This window comes from Dama dama, chromosome 15 (assembly GCF_033118175.1).
Source record: "Dama dama isolate Ldn47 chromosome 15, ASM3311817v1, whole genome shotgun sequence".
Lineage (NCBI taxonomy): Eukaryota > Metazoa > Chordata > Mammalia > Artiodactyla > Cervidae > Dama > Dama dama.
This window is the reverse complement of record NC_083695.1, coordinates 84612031-84630142: the sequence shown is the minus strand read 5'-3', so window position 1 is coordinate 84630142 and position 18112 is coordinate 84612031. Positions and strand designations below refer to the sequence as shown.

At 41.0% G+C, this 18112-nt stretch overlaps 1 protein-coding gene across 1 annotated transcript in view; it reads left to right on the top strand.

Moving 5' to 3' along the window:
- Positions 1-18112, top strand: part of CACUL1 (CDK2 associated cullin domain 1) — a 74648-nt gene that overhangs the window by 8921 nt on the left and 47615 nt on the right. The window contains exons 2-3 of the mRNA XM_061162755.1: positions 13836-13962; positions 14828-14930. Of these exons, the coding sequence (XP_061018738.1) occupies positions 13836-13962; positions 14828-14930 (230 nt within the window). The remainder of the gene's footprint in view (positions 1-13835; positions 13963-14827; positions 14931-18112) is intronic.

The following is an 18112-nucleotide window of genomic DNA, read 5'->3' as shown; positions in this document are numbered from 1 at the left end:
TCCAAGGAATTCTCAAGAGTCTTTTCCAGCACCACAATTTGAAAGCATTTGGGGACTATAGTCTATAAAATTTGGGGGTAAAGAAGGGAGGATATGGATATGGAAGGAGTATAGGAAGGGGTGTATGTCTGTGTGTGTCTCAGTTATCTGTGGGACATTTGGGTGGAGAGGTCCGTTGGCAGTGGGTTAACTGAGCTTTCCCGTTTCTTGTGCTTTAGAATGTTGGAAGTACTGGAACAGAAGTTTAATGTCTGTTCAGCTTGGGTGATTTCTACTGTTGTCTTCCCAGATCAGCAGTCGGTTACTCTGTATTATCTAATCTACTGTCGATTGCCCCTAGTGTATTTTTAATTTCAGTTACTGTGTTCTTAGGCTCTGTTTGGTTCTCAGTATTTTCTATTTTAAAATCTTCAGTTCAGTTGCTCAGTTGTGTCTGACTCTTCGCGACCCCATGGACTGCAGCACTCCAGGCTTGGAGCTTGTTCAAACTCATGTCCATTGAGTTGGTGATGCCATCCAACCATTTCATCCTCTGTCGTCCCCTTCTCCTCCTGCCTTTAATCTTTCCCAGTCAGTACTTTGCATCAGGTGGCCAAAGTTTTGGAGCTTCAGCATCAGTCCTTCCAATGAATATTCAGGACGGATTTCCTTTAGGATGGACTGGTTGGATCTCCTTGCAGTCCAAGGGACTCTCAAGAGTCTTCTCCAACACCACAGTTCAAAAGTATCAATTCTTTGGCTCTCAGCATTCTTTATAGTCCAGTGCTCACATCCATACATGACTACTGGAAAAACCATAGCCTTGACTAGACGAACCTTTGTTGGCAGAGTAATGTCTCTCCTTTTTAATATGCTGTCTAGGTTGGTCATAGCTTTTCTTCCAAGGAGCAAGCCGCTTTTAATTTCATGGCTGCAGTCACCATCTGCAGTGATTTTGGAGCCCAAGAAAATAGTCTGTTATTGTTTCCACATCTAGTTGCCATGAAGTGATGGGACTAGATGCCATGATCTTCGTTTTTTGAATGTTGAGTTTTAAGCCAACTTTTTCACTCTCCTCTTTCACTTTCATCAAGAGGCTGTTTAGTTCCTCTTTGCTGTCTGCCATAAGGGTGGTGTCATCTCCATATCTGAGGTTACTGATATTTCTTCTGGCAGTCTTGATTCCAGCTTGTGCTTCATCGAGCCCATCATTTCTCGTGATGTACTCTGCATAGAAGTTAAATAAGCAGGGCAACAATATACAGCCTTGACGTACTCCTTTCCCAGTTTGGAATTTAACATCTTACCATGTTTATCTATTCTTCTGAGTTAGGAAGTGTCTTTATGATCATTACCTTGAACTCTATTGAGTAGATTGTGTATCTCCACTTCATCTAGTTCTTTTTCTGAGGTTTTTCTTGTTTCTTTGGAGCATGTTCCTCTGCTCACTTTGTGCAGGTCGCTGGGTTGGGTAGGGTGATTACATTCCCTGTCTGGGAGTGCTGGCCCCTGTAGGAGGCATCCTGTGGGCCCCAGCAGCACTCTTGCTGGTCACCAGAGTTAGATGTTCTAGGAGTGCCCCCTGGGGTTGCCTGTGCCCTTCTCCTACGGCAGGGCTGCTGTGGCTGGTGCAGTGGTGGGTGGGACTGGCCCCAGCCTGGCTGTGAAGCCTGCCTCAGGTGGTGGGTGGAAGCCTGCTGGAGGGTGAGGTAGGCTTCCCACTGCTGTCTGCCTGGCCTTGGGCCTGGGGCTGGCCTGCTGGTGGGCGGGTAAGCCCCAGCACTAATAAGCTATGGGAGGATTCCAAAGCGACACTTGCCAGGGCTGTGTTACTTTGGTAGAAGGAGCGCCCCCTAATGGCTGCTGCCAGCATCTCCACCCCCAGGGGGAGTTGCGGTTTGCCTCCTGCCTCTCCGGGGCCTCTCCAGGATCAGCAAGTGTGTTCAGGCTCTCCTGAACACAAGCCCTGCTGCTTTTCAAAGCCAGAGGTTCTGGGGCTCGTCTTCCTGGTGCCGGAGCCCTGGGTGGGAGAGCCTGAGGTGGGCTCAGGAGCCTCGCTCCTTGTAGAGAAGCTCTGTGATTGTGATATTCCTCCCATTTGTGGACCCCTGACCTGGAATTGTGAGTCCTGAGTGTACTGAGTCTCCTCTTATTTGGCTCATTGTGATTCCTTCTTTAGGTATGTAGTTGTGGAATAGCTTTTCTGCTAGTTTTTGGGCCGTTCTCATCATAGCTTCTCTGTAAGGAGCTGTAATTTTGGTGTATCCATGGCAGAAGGGATGAGTTCAGGGTTTTTCTACTCTGCCGTCTTGGCCACCTCACTTCATATCTTCCTTTTTACTGGTATATACCTGTGTGTGTGTGTGTGTGTGTAAACATACCTTCTAGCAAACTCTTGAGAAAAATGTCTATGGATAGTAGTTTCAGGTGTTGAATATATAAAAATGCTCCTTCATACTCGATTGACACTTTGGTTAGAGAATTCTTATGTAAACAACTTTTCAAGTGTTGCTTCATTTACTTTTAATTTGCAGTGTTACAGTGGAGAGTTCAGGTACAGTGTTTATTCCTGTTATTTTGTGCGTGGCCTTTTCCCTTGAGAGAGTCACCGGGATGCTTTTCAGGCTAGTGAGTCGGTGTTTCTCTCCCTTTCCATTCTCTCTGTTCTCTGAAATTATTCGTAGTCAGATGTTGAATTTCCTGCCTTGGTCTTCTAAGTCTGTTAACTATTTTTCAGTATATTCTATTTCTCTTAAACTATTACTGTATTTCTCTAAACTCAGGGACAATTTCTTGCTGTTTTCTTTTGGATTTTTAACAGTGGCTGTGTTTTTAATCTTGAGAGTGTTTGGATTGCTTCTTTTTCATCACCATTTTTAATTTTTGTCCTCTCTGAGCACAGTAATTATAAAGGTTTTTTTTTTTTTTTAAGTTTTCTTTTATTCTCTTGATTATCTTTGCTTTTATGTTTTTACAATTTTTTGTTTGTTTTGGTCTCTCGCTTCTGAAACCTTGCAAATTTTGGTGATCCTTTGCTAGCTATTCATATTTAAAAGTGAAAAGGCTAATTGGTAGCTCTTTGTTTACTAGGGACTTTGCCCTTTTAAGTGTTGGGCTTCTCTGTAGGCTAATTGGATGCAGAACTGCTGTTTTCTTGGGTGAACTGCCAAATAGGAAGTAAATACTACTCCTTGCCAGTGGCATTCTAGAATTAAAGAAAAGGGGCAGGGTTGGATGTTTGAGCATTTTTTATTTTGACTTTTGACTTCAGTTCAACCCACCAGCCCTGAACTTTGCACCTATGCACCCACCTACCGTGTATCTTGTCCTTAAGTCCTAATTTCTTATCTGTCAGTTTCTGTGCAGAATAATCCTCTCTTTCTCATTGTTTAGTCTACAGATTTGTAACCAGTCTTCACCCTTCCCACTCCACCCACCAACTCTCTGCCTCTAACTTTGCTCACTGTCCTCCTGTGAACTTCTCAGGGTTCTGCAGGGCAAGATTAGCTCACCTGTTGGTGTTTCCACCTCAGCGCGCCTTACTGCAGTACTTTCCTGGTGTCAATGCCATGGAGAGTTGACTTTAAATCTTGCAAGAAGTAACAGAATTTTAAAACTGTGGCAGACCTGCGGTTAGCATGGTTCACACCTGTGGAATCTCAATTGAGCAGATGCTTTATATTTGAACATGGGGAAATTTAGGATTAGTTGGAGTTGGAGCCATAAAGGATATATTGATAGCACTTGACCGTTTTCATACATGTACTTTCATATATAACATGTTCATTGTGGAAACTGTCACAGGCTCAAGTGTGATATTATAATTGTGGAATGATATGCAGGAATTATTCTAAAGTAACGTTGATTTCAATCCTGCTGGTAGGCCACAGCGGCTGTTTTCTGTTTGTAAGATAGTGATGATGAAGGAATTTTCTACTGTTCTATTTTGCTGTGTGCTTAGTCGCTCAGTCGTGTCCGACTCTCTGCGACCCCATGGACTGTAGCCCTCCAGGTTCCTCTGTCCATGGGGATTCTCCAGGCATGAATACTGGAGTAGGTTGCTATGCCCTCCTCCAGGGGATCTTCCCAACCCAGGGATCAAACCCATGTCTCCTGCATTGCAGGCAGATTCTTTACTGTCTGAGCCAGCAGGGAAGCCCAAGAATAGTGGAGTGGGTAGCTTATCCCTCTCCAGGGGAACTTCATGACTCAGGTATTGAACCAGGGTCTCCTGCATTGCAGGTGGATTCTTTACCAGCTGAGCTACCAGGGAAGCCCCAACTCTTCTATTACATTTTTTCAAATTGAGTAAAATAACAGTGGAATGTATTTCTGTGTAAGTTTTGTGGTGTTTGGGGAAAGAAACATGTCATTTGAAGCAAGGCAAAGCAGGTTATGTAGTTTCATACAGTTGTTTTCAGTCACTCAGTCATGTCTGACTGTGACTCCGTGGACTGCAGCACACCTGGCTTCCCTGTTCTTCACTAACTCCAGGAGTTTGCTCAAACTTGTGTCCATTGAGTGGGTAATACCATCCAACCGTGTCATTCTCTGTCATCACTTTCTCCTGCCCTCAATCTTCCCAGCATCAGGGTCTTTTCCAAAAGTTGGCTGTTCTCATCACGTGACCAGAGTATTCCGCTTCAGCATCAGTCCTTTCAATGAATATTCAGGGTTGATCTCCTTTAGGATGGACTGGTAGTCCACAAGACTCTCAAGAGTCTTCTCCAGCACCACAGTTTGAAAGCATCAGTTCTTCGGTGCTCAACCTTCTTTATGGTACAACTATCACATCCATACATGACTACTGGAAAAACGATAGCTTTGATTAGATGGACTTTTGTGGGCAAAGTGATGTCTCTAGTTTTTAATATGCATGTCTCTACGTTTTAATACGCGTGGTCTCTACTTTTTAATACTCTAAGTTTGTCGTAGCTTTTCTTCCAAGGCTCAAGTGTCTTTATCTTACAAGTCTTACCTGGACCAAAATGTTAATCTAGTTATTTGTTTACATGAATGTAACTTAGTATTTACATGGGTATAACAACTACGCCAAAGCCTTCGACTGTGTGGATCACAGTAAACTGTGGAAAATTCTGAAACAGATGGGAACACCAGACCACCTGACCTGCCTCTTGAGAAACCTGTATGCAGGTCAGGAAGCAACAGTTAGAACTGGACATGGAACAACAGACTGGTTCCCAATAGGAAAAGGAGTATGTCAAGGCTGTATATTGTCACCCTGCTTATTTAACTTATATGCAGAGTACATCATGAGAAACGCTGGGCTGGAAGAAGCACAAGCTGGAATCAAGGTTGCCGGGAGAAATATCAATAACCTCAGATATGCAGATGACACCACCTTTATGGCAGAAAGTGAAGAAGAACTAAAAAGCCTCTTGATGAAAGTGGAAGAGGAGAGTGAAAAAGTTGGCTTAAAGCTTAACATTCAGAAAACTAAGATCGTGGCATCTGGTCCCATCACTTCATGGGAAATAGATGGGGAAACAGTGGAAACAGTATCAGACTTTAATTTTTTGGGCTCCAAAATCACTGTAGATGGTGATTGCAGCCATGAGATTAAAAGATGCTTACTCCCTAGAAGGAAAGTTATGACCAACCTAGATAGCATTTTAAAAAGCAGAGACATTACTTTGCCAACAAAGGTCCATCTGGTCAAGGCTATGGTTTTTCCAGTGGTCATGTATGGATGTGAGAGTTGGACTGGGAAGAAAGCTGAGTGCTGAAAAATTGATGCTTTTGAACTGTGGTGTTGGAGAAGACTCTTGAGAGTCCCTTGGACTGCAAGGAAATCCAACCAGTGCATCCTAAAGGAGATCAGTCCTGGGTGTTCATTGGAAGGACTGATGCTGAAGCTGAAACTCCAGTACTTTGACCACCTCATGCGAAGAGTTGAGTCATTGGAAAAGACCCTGATGCTGGGAGGGATTGGGGGCAGGAGGAGAAGGGGACGATAGAGGATGAGATAGTTGGATGGTATCACCGACTTGATGGACATGGGTTTGAATAAACTCCGGGAGTTGGTGATGGACAGGGAGGCCTGGTGTGCTGTGATTCATGGGGTTGCAAAGAGTCAGACACGACTGAGCGACTGAACTGAACTGAACAACATTACAAAGAATGACTTATTAATGATCACAGGAGATATTTTATATTGTTCATAGTGTTTAAATTAAATTATACAAACCATATACCCTAAAACTTAGAAACTTCCCAGACACATGCAACTTAGAACTTAAAACTTAAAAACTCCCCATAGAGCATACAGCTCTTAAAAAGTTTTAGCTTACTTTAGAAACAATTCCTTTATTAGGATTTAACATTAGCTATCATCTTTTAACAGTGAATCAAAATATATCTGAGTAGCTGGTACAGGTTTTGTTTTTTTCTTTCTAATATGGAAAAATATATTTAAAGGATTTGGTAACTTCTTTTACTGTTTTTTCCCCAACCTGGGCAGTTCTCTTGGGAGCAGCTAAACTACTGTTCTCTTTGCTTGGATCAAGATATTTTCCTGTTGAGAGAAATAAGTAACTGGGATTTTCTTTTTTTAAAGAAAGAGTAAAACTGCATTTATTTGCTAACCTGCACAGCCTTATTCTGATTCTAATTCTCTTCCACTCTGTTCTTTTTTTTTTTTTTCCCCCCCAAAGGATTCTCCCCATTCTACAGACTTTGTTCTCTCCATTGCTTGAAAGATTTCAGACTTCCCCTTATGTTGGATATTATTCTACCAGGGGGTAAAGTTTTAAACCACACAGATTTATTGATAGATGGGCACACTGTGACCACAAGAAATCATAATTTTTCTCTTAAATCATTTACCCTAGCCAGATCTTTTTTCTCCTAGTCGACTTGTCAGATTATCTCATTGTAATTAGTTGTAATTAATCTAAAAAGTCATTATGCTTGAGACATAATTTAGCCTGTTTAATTTGGCTTAATCATTTATTTCATAATTGCCAATACTATATTCTCCTTAAGGAGCCAATTCTTAATGAGGGTGGCTTTTTTGGTGGGGAGAAGGGAATGGAAGACTAGAACTTGAAGGCTTTTTTGACTAGCTGCCCTTGAAATTGTTTTCTTTGTTACTCGTGCACCTTTATTCTGTGATTGAAGTTGTTCAGACCCAGCAACCATGTGCTAGCAGAGAACAGAGGAGCGCCTGTGACCCCCGGCTGTTCTGAGTGGAGTAGGAGCAGTGGGCAGTGGTTCTCTTAAGAAGCAGGCAGAAAAGATGCTCCACGTCACTCATTATCAGAGAAATGCAAATCAAAACCACAATGAGGTACCATTACACACCAGTCAGGATGGCTGCTATCCAAAAGTCTACAAGCAATAAATGCTGGAGAGGGTGTGGAGAAAAGGGAACCCTCTTACACTGTTGGTGGGAATGCAAACTAGTACAGCCGCTATGGAGAACAGTGTGGAGATTCCTTAAAAAACTGGAAATAGAACTGCCATATGACCCAGCAATCCCACTCCTGGGCATACACACCGAGGAAACCAGATCTGAAAGAGACACATGCACCCCAATGTTCATCGCAGCACTGTTTATAATTGCCAGGACATGGAAGCAACCTAGATGCCCATCAGCAGATGAATGGATAAAGAAGCTCTGGTACATATACACAATGGAATATTACTCAGCCATTAAAGAGAATTCATTTGAATCAGTTCTAATGAGATGGATGAAACTGGAGCCCATTATACAGAGTGAAGTAAGCCAGAAAGATAAAGACCAATACAATATACTAACACATACATATGGAATTTTAAAAGATGGTAACGTAACCCTATATGCAAAACAGAAAAAGAGACACAGATGTACAGAACAGACTTTTGGACTCTGTGGGAGAAGGCAAGGGTGGGATGTTCTGAGAGAATAGCATTGAAACAAGTATACTATCAAGGGTGAAACAGATCGCCAGCCCAGGTGGGATGCATGAGACAAGTGCTCGGGCCTGGTGCACTGGGAAGACCCAGAGGAATCGGGTGGAGAGGGAGGTGGGAGGGGGGATTGGGAGGGGGAATACATGTAACTCCATGGCTGATTCATGTCAATGTATGACAAAACCCACTGCAATGTTGTGAAGTAATTAGCCTCCAACTAATAAAAATAAATGAAAAAAAAAAAAAAAGCAGGCAGCAGAATCACCTGGAGGGCTCAAAGGCATCTCTGCACCGTGTTACCCCCTCCCTCCTCTCCTGACCCCAAGGTCTGGGTTGGGGCCTGGCCGTGCTTTGCATTTACATCAAGTGAACAAGTTTCCAGCTGGTGCTGATGATGCTCCTGGTATCACATTTTCGGAGCCACTGATCCAAGGGAGGGACCAGTCTTTGCAGTAGATCTAGAATGAGTTAATAACGTCTGCTATAATTTCGGAATATATCCTCCCCTTACAAAAAAATAACAAGAAAAGAAAAACCTCAAAAGGAATATCTGGTAGGGCTTACCTGGTTTGCTTTAGTCTGTGAAACCAAATGCACTTTAATTCCAAAGCTACTGATAAGTAGTATGCTTTGAACTGTTTTTATATTAAACATTTACTTTGTATTTCATTAAATTAATTTACTTCACATGCATTATTTAATACCTATCATGTGCTAGTTTGGAATTGGGAATCTAGCATTGAATGAATTCCTTCTCCAAAGGGTTTATGTCTGGTTTGAGGAAGATTGATAATTAACACATAATATGTCAAGTGTTGATAAGTTACTTGGATAACAAAGTATGAAAGTGGAACATAGTTATTCTTGCCTGGTATGAATTACATATCCCCAGTAGTTTCTCGTTTATTAACAACCTGACAGTACTTTCTAGACTTCAGATTCCAGCTATTCCATGAGTTTCAGATTTTATTTCACTTTATTTTAGTAAAGATCAGTTGTAGTACTTTCTCAGTAGGCTATGTGAGCTTGTTATCTTATGAGGTTCAAAGTTTAAGCTTTGTGACATGATGTTTTGAGGCTGTAGGGTTTTTAAATTTTTTGAACTTGAATGTCTCTTAGAGGGCATATACATTCTCTGCTTCATTGAAATGTTCACAGCTCTTTTTTATTCTTGTGCCAGGTCTGTTTTACTCATCTGTTACTGGCCTGGGCCTTGTAGGTATTTGAGTTTAGAATATCTTCTTTAGGCAGTTTGAAAGATAGTGCATTTTTTTCAAGCTGGGAAATCTAACCTAGATAAAATTCAGTTAGATTTTGTTTAGGTTCCATATTTTATATTTCTTTTGATTAGTCTGAACTTTTTTGTGGGCAAAGTTGAAAGGGATTGCTTACATTTCTCTAACAAGAGGATCTACTTTTAGAATTCAAGGCTGTGTGGGTACACACACACACACACACACACACACACACACACACACACACACACACACACACACACTCTGTTTGAGGCTGTGTATATCAAGTGTTAGATAAACCAAACACACACACACACACACACACACACACTCTCTGTTTGAGGCTGTGTATATCAAGTGTTAGATAAACCAAACACACACACACACACACACACACACACACACACACACACACACTCTGTTTGAGGCTGTGTATATCAAGTGTTAGATAAACCAAACAAATAAGGCTGTGTGGGTACACACACACACACACACACACACACACACTCTCTCTCTCTCTGTTTGAGGCTGTGTATATCAAGTGTTAGATAAACCAAACAAATGGCTAATATTATTTGATTTGTTTTAAATCAGATTGGGTTGAGATTAGCAAGGAATTAAATATTTTAAAAGTTGTTGGGATTGTTATTTTAAGTGTTGACTGAAGAGTGATATGAAAAACCTTCTTGATCTTTGGCTAAAGGTATGAAAACCAACCAGTGCTCATTCTTCAAACTCCCTGTAGCTCTGGCAGATGCTTATCTGTGTTCTGCTTTCCTTTCTACTATGGTGAAGATTGGGTGGCTCCTGAGAAGCCACATGTTAGCTAGTGTTCATGCTGCTGGGCCAGACTGTCATAGACAGGGTGGCTTATTTATCTCTCACATTTCTGGAGATGAGAAGTCCAGGATCAAGGTCCTGTCAGACTGGGAGTCTGGTGAGGGAGCCTGCTTCTTGGCTCATAGAAGGCCACCTTCTCCCTGGGTCCTCATATCGTGGAAAGGGTGAGGGGGCTCTCTAGAGTCACTCAGTCCATTCATGCAGATCCACCCCCATGATCTGAAAACCTCCCAAAGGCTCCACCTCCTAATACCATGACCCTGGGGGTTAGGATTTCAACACATGAGTCTTGAGGGAATGTGAACATTCACTCCATGATAGGTAGCATGTAAGTGAATTGGTTTTCTGTTGTTTTTCAAGCAAAATGTATGTGCAAATAGATATAACTTCTTTTTAGATGTGGAAATAGGAGTTAAGATTTTCTGCTGTGACTTGTGCCTTTTTCATTTTGGTTTGAAGGTCTCTTCTCAAAGATATTTAAAAGCAGAGTTTTTTCTTTTTTTTTCTTAGTGCCACATGAAAGATATCTGAGAGGCATCAGAAATCTTTGCTTTTGTAGTGGGACTTCATTCTGTCCTTACACCTGTGGGACTTCACATCTTAGGTTCTTTTTCCTCCATCAGATCTTTACCTTGGAGATTTGTAGAACTGTGAGACCTGTGCATGGAAAGCAGGCGGCTCCCCAGCTACAGTGCCGGGTGGAGTTCATTGAACTGAGCTGTCCAGGAGCCCATGGGTTGGCCTGTTCATTCTTGGCTTTTGGAACTTGAAGTTTTCTTTCTGATCTGAACATGTTACCTTTTTCAGTTCCCAGCTTTGGGCATAGAGCAGGTGTATGGTGTGGTTTAGATGATGGACACTGATGTTGTATTGTTGTTCGGTCTCTAAGTTGTATCCAATTCTGTGACCCCATGGACTGCATCACACCAGTCTCCTCTGTCCTATGGTCTCCCCCACACTGATAGGTTCAGTAACCTAGAATCACATAATAAGTTCTTTGGTTTTCAGTTATTTTCAGTTTTTTTCTTCAAACTTTAAGCTTTTTGTTTTGTATTGGGGTATAGCCGATTAACAGTGTTGTTAAACAGTGAAGGGACTTGGCATAGGGGAAGGTGGTATTTTGGAGCTAGTTTGTGACACTTTGCAACATCTGCTGATCCCCTTTTATCACTGGGAAAGCAAACTTCACTCAATATTTCAAGGCAGTAGAACCTCATAGAACTTAATAACTGTATTTATGTCTATGGGTATATTGCCAATGGCACTACTTTTCTGTTTTTGATGAGTTTTTTTTTTTTTTTCTGTGTTTTGTTTGAAGATGGGTAGTTTTATGCCCAAGGAGGTGATTCTAGGAAGCACCTGTCAGAGTGTGGAGATGAGAGACAGGGATGGTAAGGAAGCCAGTAAGGAAGTCAGCACGGTGGCTACTGGAGTGTGTTGTCAGTGGGGACCTGGGAGTCGGCGCAGCACTCACCCAGAGTAAAGGCAGATGCGGGTATTTGCTCCCGAGGTCTCATTAGTCATGACTTAATGGTGGCTCCTGGGGTGTTAATTCTCTTGAACTTCCAACCTGCCCCTCCTTCAGACAGAGCAGTGGCAGCCAGAGAGCACTGTGGCAAATAGTGGTAGGTGTCCACCACGGCCTCTGTGGGCAGAGTAAGTGGGTGGGGTACCAGCAGTTACAACTCCAAAACGTGCTGGACTTCTCCTGCGTCCTCTTCATCTTAGTCAATGGGATCCCCATCCTTTGATGCGCAGGCTAAAAACTTCAGAGTCATCCTGACCCTTCTCTCACATCCCACATCCAAACCATCAGCAAATCTTGTTGGCTTTCCCTTAAAATATGTACAGAGTCTGACCTTTCCTCTGGTCCTTACTGCTCTCACATGGTCCAACCCCCCACCGTCTCACAGCTTTCTTGCGTAAGGCGGCTGGAATGATACATAGAAAATCAAAGATTACATAACTTGGCTGCTCAAAACCCTCCTCCTCTTACTCAGAGTGAAAGGCGGAGTCTCCACTGCTCATAAGGCCCTCCACGATCTGGCCACCTTCTGCCTTTTGTGTGCGTGCCTGTGTGTGCACATGCATGTACAGTTCTTTTTGTCTTTAGCCTTATATGTAGTCAAAACATTACTTTGGTCTCCATTCCCTCCCACCTCAGCCTTTTTTTAATGGCAGCTATGTGATTCATTTGTAAATTAGATTTATCTGTCACAGTTTACATTCCATCTTTACCACTACATCCTGGTTGATTTTTTTTTTTCCCATACAGTGAATGTATTTTTTATAGGGATTAGTCCTCTTGGTTTTGAGAAATGCACGGAGTGGTGTTTCCGCTACCACGTATCCATACAAAAGAGTCCATTGTCTTAAACGTTTCCTCCTGCTTCCCCTTTGTATACAGTCCCTCTTTCAACCTTCTAGTCTCTGGCAGCTGCTGATCTGTTTTCCTCCCTACAATTTTGCCTTTATAAATAAGTGAGTCTTACCATATATATATATATATATAGCCTTTTTGGTCTGATTCTTTCACTTAGCAGATATTCCATGTTGTGCAAATCACTAGTTAACTCAAGTGTCCTTTAAGTATATTAAAGCCAACAAAAAAAGTGAATTAAAGAAAATCTTGAACAAACACAGTTGATGTGGCACATAGACGTGAGAAACATCTTGAACCTTGGTGAACCTAAAATTGGGAAATGGACTGGTGGCTCAGGCCATAAAGAATCTGCCTGCAATGCAGGAGACCTGGGTTTGACCCCTGGATCGGAAAGATCCCCTAAAGGAGGGGATGGCAACCCACTCCAGTATTCCTGCCTGGAGAATTCCATGGACAGAGGATGCTGGTGGGCTACAGTCCATGGGGTCACAGAGTTCGACATGACTGAGTGACTAACATTAATGTGATAGAAAGATACCAGATCAAGACTTTGCTTTTCCTGGTACCACTGCCAGTGATGAGCTGTGTCCTCTTGGGGGAAATCACCCTTCGGCTCCCAAGTTTCTGGTAAACTCAATAGTAAAATGGCTGATCTAGTAGTTGTTAGCTCCTGTCAAGACTCCTAAAATGCAAGTTATTTTAGGTGCTTTGGGTAGCTCTTTTCACTATTAGCGTTACAGTGCTGTCAGGTACCCATTATACCCCTGGATTTCACAGTTAGGACAGGCTGTTATATAAATGCTTTATTAAACCCATCCTGGAGGAATAAGAGCCAGCCATTAGGAATGAGGTAAGCCTTCAACTTATGGCTGCAGTTCCTCGACATTTTTCTGTTGGACTTACCTAAAGGGTGGGATCGCGTGAGCCTACATTACAGCTATTGTCATGTCCAGGAGCTCCTGGTGGTGCCATAAAATCTTAGCAAGTTTCTAGCACTGTAGCATTTGGAATTTAATCTCCACAGTCATTTCCTTAGGTAGATTTTCCCAGGGGTTTCTGTAAAGATTGATTAGAAGTTAAGTTTCCTAGAACTTTATTGCGGTTCATGAATAGGCCATCTTGTCGCGTCATGGACAATGTGTATTTGAAGGTCAGTGCATGTTAGGAATGCTCCAGTCATCACAGAAAACTGCAAAGGGAACCAGAGAGAATTGCTTGTTTTGTTATTTTTAACGATAGGTAGATTTATAGTAATTTTTTGTTTTTTTCTTTTGTATAGTGATTTTTAAAATCATAATTAATGGCTGCTTAAATTCCCTGATCAGACTGGGCTTTTTGAAATTGGAAATGTAATAATAATTGAGTTGTATTTAGGTGATAAATTGTCAATGTAAAATTAGTGAGAGGAATTTGAAAAACTGCTGTGATTTGTGTTTATTTTATATGTGGCACATAGTAATATTCATCTTACTTTTTACTTTTAGTAATGAATGTTATAACTATTGAAGATTATAAGAGCACATACTGGCCAAAATTGGATGGTGCCATAGATCAGCTTTTAACTCAGAGTCCTGGTGACTATATCCCCATATCCTATGAACAGATATACAGGTAAGTCAAGATTTTATTTGCTTGAATTTTAGAGGGTATATTGAGGTTCACAGCAAGTTGAATTATGACAGTATGTATGCATATAATATATGATACATACAGTGAGGCTCTGTAAGTAATTTATATGTTACACACTTGTGGATTGGGATTTTTATTTGTACTTCTTGCTTCAGAATTGGTTTTCAAATCAAAGTATTGTTCACCCTACCTCAGCCTGCCACCCCCACCAAACACAATGCAGAAATTATAGAGGTCAGTGAAAAAGGTTAAAAAAAACATTGTCCTTTTAGTCTCATGGGGTAGTGCTAGCTTGTTCTGTTGATGTTTACGATACACAAGTTGACCTATCTTTGGTGATTTTGTTTCCCAGCTCCTGGTAAGTGAAGGTAGCACATTAGTGAGGACTGGGGTGGGATGTCAGATCAGCCCAGTCACAAGAGGAGGAAGTGACAACTATGCTGTTGTACACAAGTGAATCACAGACGTTGCTCTGCAAACACTTGTGAGTTAGAAACTGTGCTGTGTATCACTCGCTGTGCCTTATTTTGATGTCCATTAATATCAAAGAAAGAAGCTGACTTTTAAGTAGTTGTCATAGTCAAACTCAGATTATTACCCAGTGTTAGGTTATCTAGTACTGATAAAGTAGTTAATAGGATCCTCAGAAAGATTTTTGTAGCTGCCAGTGCTGGCCGTTCCATTTGAACACTGACTGGGGCAGAGTACATTTTTGTCTAAGAGTTGCATTGGTCACTTTGTTCGGCCCGACGTAATTCACCAGTGGTTATGTATTGAGGGGATGTCTCTCCCTTGGGCTGATGGAGTGTGTCACCCTTGATTTTTCTGTCTGCCTTCCTCCCCACAGTTGTGTGTATAAATGTGTGTGCCAGCAGCACTCGGAGCAGATGTACAGTGATCTGATTAAAAAGATAACTAACCACTTAGAACGAGTCTCAAAGGAGCTGCAGGTAAAGAACTGATTGTAATGATTTTTGCTTCTTCAAACTGTCTCATCTTGGGAATAGATTAATTTGAAAATTTGACATAAACTGTGGACATTTTTAGATTACGTGTATTTCCGACTTTAATTCCATTTATTAACCATGTCAGCATATCTTTTCTTTAAAACCTTATTTGTTCTGTTAACCTCAGTCTTTGGTGACTTTTGTATTATGAACGTGTGTATATTTTATATTTTCATTTTTTCTGAACTTTTTTTTTATTGTTATCTTTGAAGTGTTATTTGCCTACCAGTTTCTAATATTTGCTAATATTAACAACTGAAGTTAGCATTTTATTGGTCAACTTTCTACAGATGAACATCATCTCAGCTGTAAAATCTGGGCAAAGTTGCAGAAATATTTTGTTTAAGGAAGCAGCTGGCTTCTTGATAGCACTCTGGCCCTCCCCACCTCAGTAAAGTTTCCAGTGCTTAAAGGTCACGTACTGTCTTTATTCCAGGGCCAGTTCACATTTTAGTTGTGGTGTAGAAATTACAGGATGTGTAGAAAAGTCCCTCAGCAGTGGATCACCAGGGTCCACCCCACAGTTAGGACGTGCTTCAGCAATTCTGAAATATCCAATTTCCAGCAAGTGCTGGGTTACTATTTGGATATTGTTCCTCACGTCTCTTGTGGTCTGAGGTGTCTTAGTTTTTGTTTACCCCAAACAGTTGTTGTACTAAGTAAAAGTAGCTTTTTCTTTAAAAATTATAGCCAGAGTTGTATTTATCATAGCCAAATATATCTTCTTCCTGTTGTTGGTATAAATTGTTTTCGTCATCTTTTTTACCATTAAATGCAAAATCTGTCTTTTTTGTCTTCTTAAACATTTTATTTTGTATTGGGGTATAGCTTATTAGCAAACAGTGGTGTGATAGTTTCAGTTGAATAGCGAAGGGACTCAGCCATACATATACATGTAAATACAAAATCTTTATTCATTTAACAAATATATTTAGTATTAGGCATTGTATATGAATTACAGGTAAAACCTAAGACCCGTGCATTGTAGCTTTGGATGGTTTGCTTAATAATTCTTGACACTACCCTCTCTGAATCCCCACGTCCACAATTTATTGCCAAATCCCACTTATGTTCTACTTCTGTCTTGGCTCCTGTCCACTTTCCATCATCCAGTCCAGGCTACGTCTTTTTAGGTGTGTTCTAAAATGCTCATCTCAGTTGGTGCTTTGCCTCTACTTTTAACACTTCTAACTAGAATCTTGCATTTTAGAGTGACTGTTTCTAAAATACAGCTCTGATAATCATATTCCTGTTAGAATAACATCTAAGCTTCTTAATGGGATTTAGAAAGCCCTTCATTGTTTGGACTCCTGCTTATTTCTGTAGCCTAATGGCGTTTAGAATGAAATGGTTGGATCGCATCACTGACTCAATGGACATGAGTTTGAGCAAACGACAGGAGGTTGTGGAGGACGAGGAAGCCTGACACGCTGCTGTTGACGGGTTCGCAGAGTTACACATGACTTAGCGACTGAACAGCCATAATGGCTTTCTGTTCCTGAACTTATTTCAGTTCCATGAAAACTTAGGTGCTCTCTCACATCTTGGCTTTTGCCATGTTAAGCTGACTGCCTGAAACATTCTTCCTTTTACTCTGCCCTCTTATTTTGTCAGTCATTGTGAACTTAACATTCAAGCTGCAACTCGGACATCGTTTGTTTTGGAAAACATTCTCTGATACCTTGTTCCCCAAGTCTGGGTTTGGGAACCCCTTATCTGTGCTTCTCTAATACTGACTATGTCATGGTAGTTCATTGTGTATTGTAATTTCTGGTTTAGCTGTCCGCTCTCCCCACAGCCCCTGCCCCAGTACCGTGTCCTGAGAGAGCAGAGGTGCATGTCTGTCTTCTTCATTATTGTGCTGTTAGTACCTTGCCTAGTGTCTGATAGACACTAGGCATCACTTACTGAGTAAAAGTGAATGAATGTTTATGAATATTGATTATCTCTTGGATAATGAAAATTTTTCTAGTAGAAATCTGAGTTTGATCTTTGTTTTTAACCTGAAATCTAGGTGGTCTTCTGGGTGTAGGATATACCAGAGATTTCATTAGATCAGTGAAGAACTCATCTCAAAAAGGATCGTTTTATTAGTACTCTTTTGCTATTATTGAAATAATGTTAAATAGTCTTCTAAAACAGAAAGCAAACCTTTCGGTTCACATTACAAAGATAAAATATATTACTTGTCTACTTATAAGAGTCACCTTTGAAATGTGAATTGGAGATTTTATGATACATTTTATGCGTGTGCTCTGACCTCAAGTGTGTCATTAGTTTGACTGATAGAGTTCTGATTTGCCAAAGCTATTTGTCGTATCGCAGTTTCTGCTTGAGGAGATTTTTCTGGTACTTAATTTTGTAAGCAGTGTAAGACTTCTCATTCTTACAATTAGAATATTCCTGTAAAATATTTTTAAAGGTAGAGGGCCTTGTAGTATAGTATTATCATGCTCTGTCTAACTTGGCTACAGTCTCTGGCAAAAATTTGCTTGATCAGTTATTGGTAACCCAAAGGTAACCTGTTACTTGCCCAGGATGGACTGTACAGGGAACTAATGCCTGTGAGTCACTGAAGTTCAGAGTGAGTTTCTGCTGTTTTGGAGCGTGATCTCTGACTGTGTGTAGAGCTCCTTTATTCTTTATCACGAATGCATAGTTCAGTGTACCTTGCTTTGTGGATGTTCCTCAGTTTATTTAACCACTTTTAACCAGTGAACATTTAGGTTGCTTCCAGTCTTTGGCTGTCGCTAACAGTGCTGCAGTGGACAGTCACTCTTGTGAGTTTCATTGTGCTTTGCTTTATTGCAGTTCACAGGTGCTGCATTTGTTACAGATTGAAGGTGTGTAGCAACCGCCAGCCGAGCAAGTCTACTGATGTCATTTTCCCAACATCTGTTTGCTGAGTGTCTCTGTGGCACATTTTGGCAATTGTTGCAATATTTCAAGCTTTCTCATTATTATTATATTTGTTATGGTGATTTGTGATCAGTAATATTATTACTTCAGGTTGCTGAAGGTTCAGATGATGTTTAGAATTTTTTAGCAGTAAAGTATTTTTAAACTAAAGTATGTACATTGATTGGTTTTTTTTTTAGACATAATGCTGTTATACACTTAATAGA